The 14,515-nt window shown below is 55.1% G+C and overlaps 1 protein-coding gene across 1 annotated transcript; it reads left to right on the forward strand.

Annotated features, from left to right (window-relative positions):
• The first annotated feature begins 1,297 nt into the window (after positions 1-1,297).
• Positions 1,298-10,266, forward strand: LOC310900878 (ras-related and estrogen-regulated growth inhibitor-like). Its single transcript, XM_083839537.1, has 4 exons — positions 1,298-1,529; positions 7,177-7,233; positions 7,998-8,071; positions 8,549-10,266. Exons 1-4 carry the CDS (start codon positions 1,433-1,435, stop codon positions 9,032-9,034), a joined length of 714 nt encoding a protein of 237 aa, XP_083695663.1. The 5' UTR covers positions 1,298-1,432; the 3' UTR covers positions 9,035-10,266.
• Positions 10,267-14,515: the final 4,249 nt, after the last annotated feature.

The raw sequence follows: 14,515 nt of genomic DNA on the forward strand, positions 1-14,515 counted from the left end.
TACCCAGAGCACACAGTGCTGTCTGATTTGGCTGAAATCAGCCAATCTACTCAACAACTGCACTGAACGGGGACAGGCGAGAGAGGGTTTGATTGCAGACATCTCATTTCCTTAGGAAATGGGACTAAAAATAGGAGAGGGACATAAGGAAGACTTCTTTTTCTTGACGCCCCCCTCTCCAGCTGGGTAGTGGCTTTTGTCCTGAAATCTGAGGTTTGGAGCTCTTGCCGTCGTCTTCTGGGCTCCAGATGTAGTCGGGCTGCAGACGCGTTTCTTGGCAGCCTTGGGGAAGTGGTGCACGAGCACGGGCATCGTAAGGGGCTGGTGCCACAGAAGGAATTGTGAAGTCAATGTTCTGCATCTCCTCCTGCTCCTTTCCTGGGTTTGCCCCGAAGATGCTCTTTGTTTTATCCAGCGCCCTCTTCCCAGGGAGGGCTTCAGTGGTTCCAGTGGTGGCAGGAATGCTTCGGCTGACCCTTCTCCCCATCTGAGGTCACATCCTGTGCAGGCATCACCGATGTTTAGCTTCGACACGTGGTACGAGCTATAAATACTGGGTGAGGTGACTGTCACCTTTAGCACCGGCCGAGGTGATCTGTGCGCTGCTGCAAGTGAAGTCACCAGAGCTTGTCAGGCAAAATGCTTCATCACCAAGGAATGACTGAAGCCTTCCAAAAGGAGGCTGGAGCCCTAGCAGGGCCGTTCAGCTGCTCTGCAGCCTTGGTTGCATTTCTTCTGTGGGATTTTGGGGTGCTGGTGTCAGCCATGCATCTGCAGCGCATGTGCAAGCATCGTCCTAGAGCCTGCTGAAGGTGGTCGAGATGCTGCAGGTCTTTTCCCTTCATCCCAGCACTCTGCTGCCTTTGGGGCTGGGTGTGCACCCACCGTGTACATCCTCGCCTGCTCCAGCTGCTGCTCTGCGTGGCTGCACGTCGCCTGTGCCCGCAATTATCCGTGCACGCACGCCCCTTGCTCGTAGATATGCCCGTGCCCTGTTACTGAACGCCCTCGCGGTGCTGCCACACCAAAGCACAGGCAAGATGTGGTTCCAGACCTGGCGGAAAGTCTTCTCCCCTTGAAACCAACAACTCAGACACTGCTTCCTGCAGAGCCCCCTGTCCCTGTCCCTGTCCCTTCCCCTAGGACCCCTCCGAGGCTACGGGCGCCCACTGCCCGCTCCCCCCCTGCAAAGCAGGGCGCGGGGCAAAGCCGAGCTGATGGAGAGGTGCCAGGGGGCGAGGAGGGGAGGAAGAGGAGGAGGAGGAGGAGGAGGTGAGCATCCCCTCGCCTGCCTCCCAGCCCTGCCCGGCCCCCGGGGCGGAGCCGCCGGTGCGCGGCCGGCAGAGCGGGGAGCCCTGGAGCTTGGGATCCTCGGAGCTTGGGAGCCCCGGAGCCTCGGAGCCCCGGAGTTTGGGAGCCCCGGAGCCTCGGCATGAGCTTCCCGAGGCCCCTGCGGCGCTCGGTGAGCCTGAGCCCTGCCCGCACCCTGCGGCTGGTCGTGCTGGGGCAGAGCGCGGTGGGCAAGACAGGTAGGAGAGGGGGGTCCCGGCCGGGGCGGTGGGATGGGGAGCGTGCCCCCAGGGCAACCCCTCGTTCCTCGTCCCCTTTCTTTGATTTTTCAGAAGAGGATCGCCGCTCGGCTTTGGGGTTTGCAGCTGGGCAGCTCTACGAGTGGGGCGCTGGGTCGGGGTGTCCTGCTGGAGCTGCGGGGGCCGCTCGCCCAGCTGAGGTTTGGGGGGTCGCTGGGGTGTCTGTAGGGAAATAGCGGGGTCTGCAGGGCCCCTCGCAGCAGAGAGCAATTTACTTTTCCTCCCTGCGAACTCTCCCTCCCTGCACTCTCCATCTGTAGCTGACAGGTGGGGGATTTTGGGGTGCGGAGCTGGGGGCACCCAACTCTCCCCTTCGCCCTCCAGCAGGGCTGGCAGCTGCCTCCGAGCCCTTCCTGCAGCACCCAAGGGTGCCAGTCGCCGGCTGGGGAAGGCAGGGGAAGTCCTGGCAGCGCCGGGGCTGGGGACAGGGCTGCCACGTACTTGGGGACAGGGCGACGCTCGCCACCCCACCAGAGGCACAACCTTGAACGGGGGCTGCGGCGGTGGCACCTCCACCGGGCTCGCTGCCAGCAGCTTTAGCTGTTGGTGCCGTCCAAGTCGCGCTTCCATATACAGTAACCGTCCAGCCTCTTGCCTTCCTCTTTCCCGGGGTTAGGGAAAAAAATAAATTTGGTGTTTCCCTGCTTGCTAGAAAGGAGGTGCCGCCGAGGTCCCGGTTAGAGAGCAGGAACTCACGCTCCAGATATCAAAGTGAATATTGAGGCTAAATGCCTAAATAAGGACTCCCTAGGCCCGGTGCTCTCGGCGGAGAATTAAAAGCTGAAGTCTGCTGTGATAAAAACTGAGCAAAACTCAGCAGCAGCACACCTGCCTTTCTCCAGGCAGGTAAATTCGAGCTGCGGAAGTATTTTCTGCCGAATTCACCTGCAGGAGCAGGAACAGGGGGGTTGTTTGGCCTTGGCCGAAATCCTTGCCAGCAGGAGGAGTAGAGGGGGCCCTGGGTGCTGGTTGCAGGGACCAGGGCAGAGGGAGGTGATCGATGCCTGGCTTGTTCCAGGCAGGGAGGGACCGGGAGCGTCCGCGGGGACGTGTCGGCAGCATCCTGCCCTTGCTGCCGAATTTCCGAAGGGGGGATGTCACGGCACCCCAAGGCAGGGATCTCCCCACCTCTGTCCCCACGGGTGCTGTGCTGCATGTTGAAGACAGCGTGGCACCGTCACATTGATGCCCTGGTAATGCGCCGTGAGCCCGAAAAGACCCTGTGTTGGGATGGAGCCAGGAGAGGGAGCAGTGAGAAGGGCAGGGGTGCCCCGTTTTGGGAAAGGGGATCCGGGGAATCGAAGCAGACTTTCAGCTGGCATTTTGTCCCACTTGCAGCCCAGGCGTTTGCTCTGGACTGACTTCAAGGCCGGATCTGCTTGCGGAAGGTTTGGTCCGGGCAAGAGGGATTTGTTACTCGCGTGGGGTTGAAGGCCAGGTCTCGGGAGCCCATACTGCAGCCACGAAGCTGCCGGTGCTGGACAGACAGGAGGCCCTGGGCTGCAGCACCACGCGGGTGAGCTGCTTGCATCCCCCCGGCAGCGGGACAGGGGGCACCAAGGGCTGCCAGGGCTTTGAACAAGGATCGCGTTTGGATAAAGAAACCAGGTTTGGGGGCTGAAGGGGCCATGGCCTGTGACTTGTTTCTAATCTAAAGGGCAATTAAAATCTGGACAGCTACAAAAGGGGGGAAAAAAGCTCGCTTTGACTCTCTGGGCAGTTTGGAAAACTTCAAATCCAGTTTCCCAGGGAGGCATCTGCGCAGCCCCACGTAAGCGGGACAAAGCAACCTGAGGTCCTGAATCCTCTGAGCGGGGATGAGCTTGGGGACAGGCCTGTGGCTGAACCCCATCAGTAGCCGTGAGATCCAGGCTGCGTAAATCACCTGCGGGGGGCTGTAAATCCAGCCCTTCTCCGGCGTTATCTCCTGCCTTCTGCTGCTGATCCTAGCCAGTGTAAACTTTGCTGCACTTCAGAGGGAAGCTCTGCTTACGAAACACGGCCCAAAGATGAATTGATGTTGTAAGCTGCTCCGCTCGCAAGAGGGATGTGCTATGCAGCAGCATAAACAGCTCAGCACGTGGGTGCACGGGGCACTGGGCAGCCGCCGAGGTGACCAGCCGGTCCCTGCAACGTGGCTTAGCCACGCATCACAACATCCCCTTAACCATGTATAGAGACCTAATTAACCTTATCTGCACCAGGGTTCTCCAAAGAGAGCCCTCTCCGAGGTTATTTATGTTCAAGATGGGGGAAAAAAAAACTCCATATATGGCTGCTTGGACGTGCTCGCGCCTTGCTGCCTTCATCCCCTTCTCCTGACTGGCAGCTTCGCCTGAATGCTTGCACCCGAGCCAATTTTTAATCAATTTAATTGGCTCCTCTTCTCATACAACACCATGCACACCAGCTTCGGATGGCTGCTGAACATACGACATGGGATTAGGTGCTTTCTAGAAATCAGGACTGACTTGCCTCCCTCTCCCCCTGACAATTTGGGTCCCTCTTTAAGGATGCTGCTGCATGCCTCCTGCGGGGTCCTCGGTTATCTCTGCAGAGCAGTTTTGCTAAAAGACATGTTTATGTCATCAAATCCCTTCTCTGACAGGCAGGGTTTGAAACTCAGAGGCTGCGTGAAAGGTGGAAGGACGCTGAATCCCCAGAACAGGAGCCAGGCGCATGCATAAGATGTGGGGCAACATTCAACACGACAAACAGCTGGGCCAAACTCTCCCTGGGCTTGTGTGCAGAAAGCAAATGTCTCCTTGGTGTGGGAGCACACCAGTCCTGCTGGCTGGGAGCTTTTTTTCAGCTTCTTGTAACCAGGAGGGTTTAGTGCCATGTCCTGGGTTCGGAGTGTTTTGTTCTCCCTTTGCGCTCCCAGCTCTGTTTCCTCCTCCTGCTGTGCTGGCACCCTGTGCACAGCCTCCTCATTCTGCCTTTCCTGGGGCTCCAAGCTCCTGCCTTGTTCTGTTTTTCTTTTTTTTTTTTATTTCTTTGCCCTGCCCTCTATTCCTACTCATTTTCCACCAATTTCACTTTCCGCTCCTATTGCCTCTCTTTCCAAGCCATCTCTCAGCCTCTCCGCTGCCTTTCGCTCCCGTCCATAACCATTACCATCACAACCACCTCGAAAGGGCTTAAGCATCACTTACATTAGCTGTGCTCCATCCAGCCTCCAGACCCTTTCTCTGTCTGCACCAAAAATCACACTGAGGCACCAACAGTGCATTTTCACAGCAGCTGCACTGAAAAGATGTTGCCTACAAGATGCTGCGCAGACCTTTTTTCTTTGAACATCTGTGGCCGTGGGCGCATGGATCGGCTCCTAAGGACTGAAAAGGTGTCCAGAGAGCGAGGGTGGAAAGGAAGCCAAGTGCAAAAATAACACTTTGGGTTTGTCCTTTTTTTTTTTTTTTTAGCCAGCCAAAGGGCTCTCAGGAGATGCAGGAGCTCGCCCATGGCTGGCTCTGTTTGAGACCGTCCGATGCTCCTGCTGATAGGAAGGCACAGCTCCATGATGGTTTCTGAGCAGGGCACTGAAACATTGGGAACTCCTCTTGCTGGTTCAGCCCCACAGCCTTGTCGTATTGCTGTTAAAGACGATGCTCCCTAATTACCCCCATCAGCCAGAGCTGTGGGGTTTCTCATCAGTCCTGGCACACACACAAGTCCCCGGCCACCACCTTCGCATCGGTCTCCACCAAACCTCCTCCAGCCCTTGACCCTGGGGCCCTGGCACTTATCCCATCCTGGGTTAGAGGGGCCAGTTTAATGAGTTAATGCCCCCCCGGTGACGCTTGCTCTCTGCACTCGCAGGCTCTGTGCCAGGGCTTTCCCCTGCTGGAGGAAGAAGCTTTCTAGCCCTGGGGGCAAGTTCTCAGCTCCTGCTAAATGGACGCCAGCTGAGCATTGGGGCTTGCATGTCCTGCTCGTCCTTGGGTCTCTAGTGTCTCCCTGAGCATCACGACCTCCTCACAGCTTTTTGTGGGGTGGTGGAGGCTGTGGGTAAGAAGTGAGCATGGAAAATCTCCCCCCAGAAGCCAGAGGTTGTCCCTTCCATTGGAGCTCTGTTAGCAGCGACAAGTTCTGGCTGCCTACCTGCCCCTTGCAGGCCAGTGGGGTGGTTGGCACCTCCAGCTTGTGCCTGCGCTCAAAGAGCTGTTGCTTTTTTCCTGTTTCCCGTTCCTGGCTATTCACCAGCACTATCTGCTGTCCCCACTGCTGGAAATACCCCAGCTAGAGGCTCTGCACAAAGGGAAAGCTTTTGCCATACCTTATTTCCCTTTCAGGAGTCTCTTCATTGAGGTGTTTTTTTTTTGTTTGTTTGTTTTGTTTTTTGGTTTTTTTCAGAGCTCACCCTGAACAAGCACTTGCTTGGGCTTGAGCATCTGTGGGTGCTCTGGAGCTGAGCTCTGTCTCACCCAACCTGGCTAGATGGAGAGAGGTGCCAAGAGGCACGACTTTTGCCTGAATTTTCCAGCCCTTGCCGTGTTTGGATGGTCAAGCCTGCAGCGCCAGCAGACCTCCACCCTGGCCAGCCGCTAGAGTATAATTTGGGCTTTGCATCTCCCCATCTGTGTTGCAGGAGGTCTGGTAATTGGATAAGAGCAGTTTAATTGCACACACTGCCTTTCCAGGGCTTGTTTTGCTGCAGCACATTGCTGCCGTAAGGAAGACCCCGCTCAGAGTTGCTCCGCGCATCCCTTCTAGCTTGCCATGCCCTGCGACGCCCCGTTTGAGACAAATTTCACGAGATTTGGTGCCAATGGCTCTAATTCCGCCCCGCAACATGCCTGGGTCAGGTTAAACAAACAGGGCTGAGATTCATGAGACCCATCCAGGCAGTCAGACCACCAGCAGGGGTGATGTAGAGGAGGAGCCTGGTCCTGCAGTGGCTCGCCAACGCGCTGAGCTCACATTTGGAAAGCACTTGGCTGGAGGCCACCGAGGGCATCACTCACCCAGCATAAAGCTCAGCACATGCATAAATCTCTGTGGGATTCGGGGCCAGAAGGAGCAGTTTATCAAACCTGACTGTAAGCTGCACGCACGAGGCAGGGGTTGTGGGGTTAGGTTTCCCCGGCTTGCGCTTTGCTCCCAGCCACCAGGCAGGAGCCACTTTTCGTCCACGTGCCCTGGGGGGACGTTTCTGACACCAGCAGTGTGGGAGAGGCTGCTGAGCTCTGGCCTGGCAAGAGATTGGATTAGCAGAGTCCCAGGGGGCTGCTGCTGCTTTCCAAGGCTGTGATGCTGAGTTGCGTTGACGTGGAGGGCGTTTTCACTGCTGATGTCTGCTCTGGGCACAGACCTCATCCTCCGCCTGGAGCATCTCAGCAGTATCCCCTCTGCTGGGGAGGGCACCAAATGTCCTGGGTCACCCCCACCTGCTCTGTGTTGGCCCTTGTATAAGGCAGATCCCATCGGCATGGTGCTGGGTCCTCTGGAAGTATTTTAGCTGGGATATCGCCTCCTGGTCCCCACCAGGGCAGGTCTTTGCTCCGTCTCTTCTGCCTCCATCAGCCAATATTTCTCCGCAGTTTGCTCTCACAATCGTAACTGGATTTGTTGGTTTTTGTATTAACAGCACTGACTGTAAGATTCATCACCAGGAGGTTCATTGGAGACTATGACCCAACGCTAGGTAGGTGAAGTCCTTTTCCTCGCTGCTGGTGCTGCTGCTGCTCGCTCAGCAGCACCACCCTCAAACCCACCATCTTTGCTTGCTGCTCCTCAACCTGACCAGCCGTGGCGAGAACCACTGGCCCTAATAGCACCTCTTGTGTCCCTCCTCTTTTTTTGGTGTTTTCTTAAGGCAAAACCTGCTGGGGCAGGACGTCATCATCGCACAAGCATACAGTTTGCTCGGAGGAGGCATCTCCTGGATCGGTGGCCGGTGCTTTCCTGTCCTCTAGTTGTGTTTTATTTTGTTTGGCATTGGATTTGAGTTTTAGGGTATACTTAAGTCAGATCCCAGCAGAAATGTTCCAGAAAGAGTGGATATGTGTTATGGTGAACAATATTTTTCCCCAAAAAAGGTGAAATTTGTTTTTCCTCTCCGGAACTCCTCTCTGCCTGCTGCTCAGTCCCACCGTGGCGCTCAATGCACTCAGCCATGCACTGAAATAAAATTGGCACCAATCTGAGCTTTGCCAGGCTCAAACAGCAGCAGCTTGAGGGGAACGACACAATGAGGAACGTGAAGCTTGGGGTGTTTCACGGCATGTTTTGTGCTGGAAGAGACGCGGCCAGGGCAATAGCTGTGTTAGAGCTGGAGGCCATGTAGTCTGTGGGTTACAGTGGGTGAAAATGGACTTCTCCAGCACAGCTTGCATTGAGGCTACCTTGGTTGTCATTTACCACCTGAAGGCTTCTCACACCTGTGCTTTCCTATCTGTCCTTCTCCAGAAATGATTTACAGGCACATGGCTGTCATCGATGGGGAGATGGTGCACTTCGAGATCCTCGACACGGCGGGGCAGGTGAGCTTACGCTGCTAGCTGACCCTGGCAAACATTAACGGGGCAACCTCACTTGCCATCAGAGGACATCCCTGCTCTTCCACCAGCTTTAATCTGTCGTGTCTGAAATATCAATTGAGTTGTTTGTCTCAGAAAAATGACATTTTGGAGAGTTTACCTCCAAAATGATTGTAGGGAATGGAGAGTCCTGTGCTGACTTCCCATCTAGCCCTGCAACCGTGGTGGCCCTCATCCTCCCCTTGTCCACATCAGATGTGTTTGGTTGCAGCCTCTACCCATCGCTTCGCCCAGTCCAACAAATTCCTCTTCTGGTCTTGCTTGCAAGACCCTGCCATGTGCAAGCCCAGCTCCAAAAACCCTTCAGGAATAACGGTGGTGGGCCCTAACGGGAGGTTTTAGTGGTTGCAGTTGGTGATGCGTGTATTTAGAAGACGTTGGGGTCTTCTCGTGCTAATGGGAGCTTGTTTGCCGCACCAGGAGGAAGACTCCCTGCAGATAGAGGAGAAGATCAAGTGGGGAGATGGCTTTGCAGTGGTCTACTCGGTGACGGACCGGTGCAGCTTCGACGAGGTCGTGCGGCTCTGCTTCCTCATCAACCACATCCATGCCAGCCCCAAGCGGAGCGGCGGGAGCGAGCAGCCCCCCGTGGTCATCGTGGGCAACAAGAAGGACTTGCAGTTCGACAGGATGGTGTCCACGGAGGACGGCGAAAACCTCTCCAAAACCTTGAAGCTTCCTTTCTATGAGATCTCCACCCGGGACAGCTATGAAGAGACCGTGGTGGTGTTCAACACCCTCTACCAGGAGCTCATGAGGCAGGGGCACTTCTCCCCGGGCTCCCTCAAGAGGAGGACAGTGTCAAAGGTGATGGAGAAGATCCCCAAGATGCAAGCCAGCTCCACCTTGAACACGGCGGGCCGGAGCCTCAGCTTTAACTCCTTCAGGGACTACATCCCCGAGTGAGCACCCCCAGGGCAGAGGCAGGAGCGATGGACAAGGCGGGACTGGGGGACGGGTCCTCCTGCTGCTGGAGCACCTGCTGGGAGTGAGGAGCCACCTTCTCCAGGGGCTGGAGGGCAGCTTGTGGGCCAGGGCTGAGCTCCCGGGAGGGGAAGGTTAAGAGGTGGGGAGGGTGGGATTGGTGCTGAGCAGCCTCTGAAAGCCCGTAGGTTTCCACAAACAGGCTTTGCATCGGCACGGAGGATGCTCTTCCTCTGTCCCACCCCTTCGCTCCTCCTCCTCCTCCTCCTTCTCCTCCTCCTCCTCCACAGCTGAAGTCAGCAACGAAGGTCATCCCTGTTGGCTTCAGCGGTGCTGGGTCAACACTCGCAGGCTCCGATTTGCTTCGTTGGGTACCAGACCCATCTCCGACACCTCCCTGTGGATTCCCTGCTCCCCACCCAAGGCTCGCTGGGTTTGTTTGTGTCCCTGCTGCACGGCCCTGGGCTCTGCTGGAGCCCTTCTCACTCATGGGCTGGCAGCACGGGCATGTTCCAAAGGAAAGCAGAGATCTGTTCACAGCAGGGGGAAAAAAGCCTGCTAACCCCTGGCTTTTCTCAAAACCTGTGTTTTTCAGCATCTGAAGCTCCTTATCACTCCCTCCTTTAACACCACTGTAAATAAAAGCCCGGGCAATGGGCTCCTGGCTGAGGCTGCCCCTTGCTCTATGTCTCCGTCTCACTCGGGGCTGCTGGCCTCCGAGGGGAGGCACAGCAGGCTGCACTGCTGATGTACGCTGCAGCCTCGGGCTGAGATCATGCTTCTCCATCCCAGGGGGATATTATTCCTGATGCAACTTCTAGTGATGCCCTCACCCTGCAGCTCAGCTCGGCATTTGCAGTGTGTCTCAGAGAGTCCCCGGGGTGCAAGCCGTGGGACGTGGGTGCAGCGGAGCAGAGAGCGGGAGGTGCAAATGGTTCTCGGTCCCTCGCCTGCTTATTAGTTGCCCCATCCCAAATGGGAAATTGCTGTGGCCAGAGAATTTGGGTGTGCTGCTGGATCGTCAGCACCGGGGCACATCCTCCCGCTGAGCTGCTCCTGCCCAATTTCTCTCCCTCCCACCCTCCCAGTGCAGAGTGCTGCTTTGCCATCCGAAAAGTGCATTTTTTGGGAGACCTGCGGCGTGCCGTGTGTGTGTCCTCCGAGAAGTAACTGTGTGCTGCTGCGTCCTGTGACAATAAAAGCCCATACAGTGATTTTGTGTGGTGCTCTCTCACTCAGATGTGCCAGACATTTCCATGCCAGGGAGAAAACAGCCTTCAGGGTGGGCAACAAAGCCTTTAAATTCAGGTCTCCAGGCTCCCTCCAGCTCTGCCAGGGTGCTGCAAGAGGGAAGGAGCTGGTGGAGATGCTTGCCGGGGGCCCTGCAGGGCATCACACACTGCACGGACACCCCTTGCCCCCTTAAAGCTCCCCGAGGTGCTTCCTGGGGCTGTTTGCGTTCAACCAAGAGCTTTCTCACCCAGAATTTAACTAAATCCCACTTAATCAGCACTTCTGGCATACACCTGCATCCCTCCTGTGGGGTGAGGATGAACCCCGTCGAGGGTCCGGGACAATTTGGGACTGTTTGTTCCCAGCATCTTAATTAATCTCTGAAGTGGCAGCAGTGGGAAATGTCACTGGGAGCTGCTGCTCACAGCCAGGCCTCTGTGTTCGGCGAGAGCAAAATCCGGGGCTTAAAGCCCTGTGGAGCTGGCTAAGGGGAAGCAAAAGTTGGGATTTTTTAATTTTTTGTTTAAATTTTAGAGTTTGTTTTTTATTTTTATTTTTTTATGGCATTCCCAAGTGAGCTGGGCTTGAGGCTTTGCGGTCTGGCAGCCTGAGAGGTTGTTTGCTGTTTGGGGCTGGCTGGTTTTCGGGAGAGACCCGCGTCAGCTGAAAGCCGCCCGACCGTGAAGCTGCCAGGAATGGGGGGGGGAGAAGGAACCCGGGACTGTGAGGATGCAGCCTTCGGCCTCGCTCACCGACCCCAAGCACCGGGGGCTGCAAACCCAGGCTGCCCCGAAACCCCTTTGGGATGTGGGCACACACCTGACCCTCGCCCTGTGCCCCTGAGGGATCCCTTTTCCTCGCCAGCTTGTGCTCCAGGTCTGTGCAGAGCCGGGCGGAGCAGAAATCCACATTTTTCAGCATGAATTTTTCAAAGCGAGGGAAGGGAGAGGGGCAGGCATCTGGTGGAAAGCAGGGGCCAGCACACGCTTCTGCTCCCCCGGGGGTGGAGAGCAGCAGGGATCGCTGTCCCGAGCCAACCCCAGCGCTTTTCTACACCATCAGGAATTCAGAAAGGGTTTTTTAGCCAAAACACTGGTGCATTTGCTGCCTGTGTTTCAGGCCCCTCTCACTTGGCCCTGCTCGCCTGCTATAATTAGCAAGAAACCTCATTTGTTCAGCTGCTCTCTGGGAGGCCAGGGGGAGCTCATCAGGGCTGCTAATTGCTGGAAGCCTTTAGTGGCTCTCCACGAGCTTGAGGCATCCTCATGTGCTCCTGGCTGCTGTTGGAGGAGTTTCCTTTCTTGGGTACAGTATCCTGAGGGTGCCACACCAAGTAGGAATGGGAAAAGCATTGGTGGGAAGGGTTTGAAGGTGCTCTTGGGGGTAATGCAATGGAGTAGCCCCCAAAATCCTAAATCCCTCTGCAGGGGCTCAGGCAAGGGGAGGGAGAGGAAGGTCTCTGCCTTCCTTGGAGCAGGTCCTGCAGCTTGGGGGGCTCAGGGAGGAGGATTAAACCCATGAACCCAGAGAGGAGGTGCCCAGACCTCCATGTTGCAGCCCCTTGGAGGTGCCTGGCTGTGTAGGGGTGCCCAGCCTACAGCCCCCTCCTTGCAGTAATGGGCAGTGCCATTGCAAGAACATATAAGGCAATTTTGGGGGTGTAATCCTGCAGTGTGGGGTGTGAAGATTGCTATTGGGTTTGCTTTGGAGTCCCCCCCAAAAAGGGGTGGGGGCAGGCTTCAGGGCTGCTTGATAACACGAGGGGGAGCACAGCTTAATGGAGCAGGCGCGTCCCGTGCTGATGCTCTGGACAAATGTTCCTGTGCTTTGCCGCACTGCTGGAAAATGCTAGCCCTCAGGAGACATGTGGGGGCCTGGAGGGCTGTCCTGCACCTGGGGGCCATCAGTCCTTCCAGCCTGGTGGCAGGGCCGTGATGGGAAGCCGATGGCTGGGCCCCGTAGAGAAGAGCTGGAGAGTTTTGGCCTAATCATCGAAAAGGCATCTCCAGGGCAGTGATTCAACTTTGCAAGTGTGTAGGCTGCAAATCTGCTTACCAGATTTCTGGGAAGCTTGGAAGAGGCGAATAACACAGAAACACCCTTCCCAAAAGCTCCTTGCATGCTGGTCACCGAAAGCACCTCCCAGGCATGCTGAGCACCCTTAGCACCCTCTGCAAATCCTTCCACTGAAAAAGTAATGCGTGTGTGTATGTGTGTGTACTACCTGGCCAGAGACCCTAAAGTATATTTTTTCCCCCTACATTGTGCCTGGGTTGAGCAAGATGAGTTTTTTTTGAATCGGTGCTCCCAGTCTTGTGGTACCTGCTCCTCCACCCGCACACCCCGCATGGTTTGGGGGAGCTTTCTGAAACGCTAAGGAAACTGAAGGCACCAAGGCTCAGCTCCAGCAGCCAAAGCCTTGCTCGGAAGGGTAAAACCATGCTTACATGGGGATACGAAGTCTGATTTCAGCAGGAGGAGTGATCACCCTTTAGCAAGAGGCACGGAGTAAGCCCGTGGAGGGGGGAGCTGCTTTCAGTTTGTTGCACACTCTTCATCGTCATCAACCTTGTGCTTTAAAAGAAAAGTTGGGATTTATTTTTTGAAGTTTTTGAGAAATTATGTGGTTGGCCACGTGGCTTTGCCTGGAGAAGAGCTGTGTGTGTCTGGCCTCACGGCATCTCCAAACTACACGTAAAGATGAAAGAGGGGTGTGAAGCTGCTGGTGGCATCTTCTGAGCAGGTGCTGGCTTTAGGCACCTGAAATAAATGCAGCCTCTCTAATCGGTCACTTTGATTTAAGCTCAGAGCAAAACGCAGGAGGCTGGGTCTTGCAAAGTTCCCTGGCTTTAAGAGGTTCGGTCTGGATGCTTGGGGGCTGTTGGGTGCTGGAGCCTGGGGAGCAGGAAGACAAGCCCCCAGAAGGGTGGTTTCTCTCCCAGTTCAGGCAGACATGATGGAAAGGGGTAAGTAAAGAAATAAAACTGAAACAATAGTCCAGAGCCGTTGTTTCCAAACTCTGCTGCTATTTATATGCCCGCGTACTCACTGTGGGTTCTCCTGCTTGTTTTGTTGCCATTACGAGCTGCTGCCAAGTTGCCTGGGAGTTCGGGGAATTTCAGGACTGGTCTCCAGGGGGGAAATCAGGGGTCAAAACTTAGGGTTTCCAGTCATCAGAGGAGCTATATTAGCCTTTATTTCTTTTGTTTCCTTTACTCCTTTTAAACTGTTTGATAGTTCCAAGTACTTTCTCCAGCCGAGCACAAGCCTCTGCAAGATGTGGAGACGCTCAGCACAGCCGAAGGCTTTTGCTGGCACTGAAAGGAAGGGCTGGGAACTGCAAGGGGGAAGAAAAGCCAAAGGAAAACACCCAGCACAGAGCATCGGCTCACGAGTACCTGCCTGTGGTTTTACAGCATTTCTCCCAGGTTAGGAAGAGCAGATAAACCAGGGAGAGGTAGTGAGGGGAGGGCAAGAGGATAGCTACAGACATACTGTACAGGTTTTCCTCCTTGTGCTCATCCCTATGCCTCCTGGCTTATGTATAAGTTTGGGGGAAAACAGGTGGGTTTTGGAGTGTAGGATTTCAGTAGGATACATCCCTACGATGAGAGCGTGGTTGGAGCCTGGGGCATGCAGCTGCTCTCGCCTAGGGAAAATCACAGAGAAACACTGAGTCCTGGAGGTGCTCTGCTGCTCCCACCCCTCTTTTGTCCTAGGTAAACCCACACATCTACTTTTATAGTTTTTCTTTAAAACAAAAAATAAAAATCTCCGGTATAGACTGGGCGTGCTCCTGGGAAGCTTTGGCTGTGATCACTGGCGCTCTAAAGCTGCAGGAAAATATTGATAGTAAGGGCCGGTCCTCACAAAGGACAAGCCTGTGCTCCTTACCCCATGAGCAAAGTCCCCACAGCTCCTCACACTCTCTGTTTTCTGAGCCTGAAACATAACCATAGGACTTTAGATTGCATACAGCACCCTTTTCTATGGGACACACTGCAAGAAAGCACTCTCTTATGGGCCACTAATACAAAACATCAGTAGGAATAAATCTTATTCCCTGTTGTTTTTTTTTTTTTTTTTTTTTTTCCATTTGTTTTCACCAGAAAGCATTGATTTTTTTTTTTTTAGCTGTCCTTATTGGTGCTGCTGCTGGGTTAAATATATTTCCTACCCCATCCCTTTCCTGGGCATCGGCAGCTGGAGGAGCCACGTTCCCACCCTAAA

Source organism: Anser anser (assembly GCF_964211835.1).
Source record: "Anser anser genome assembly, chromosome: 5".
NCBI lineage: Eukaryota > Metazoa > Chordata > Aves > Anseriformes > Anatidae > Anser > Anser anser.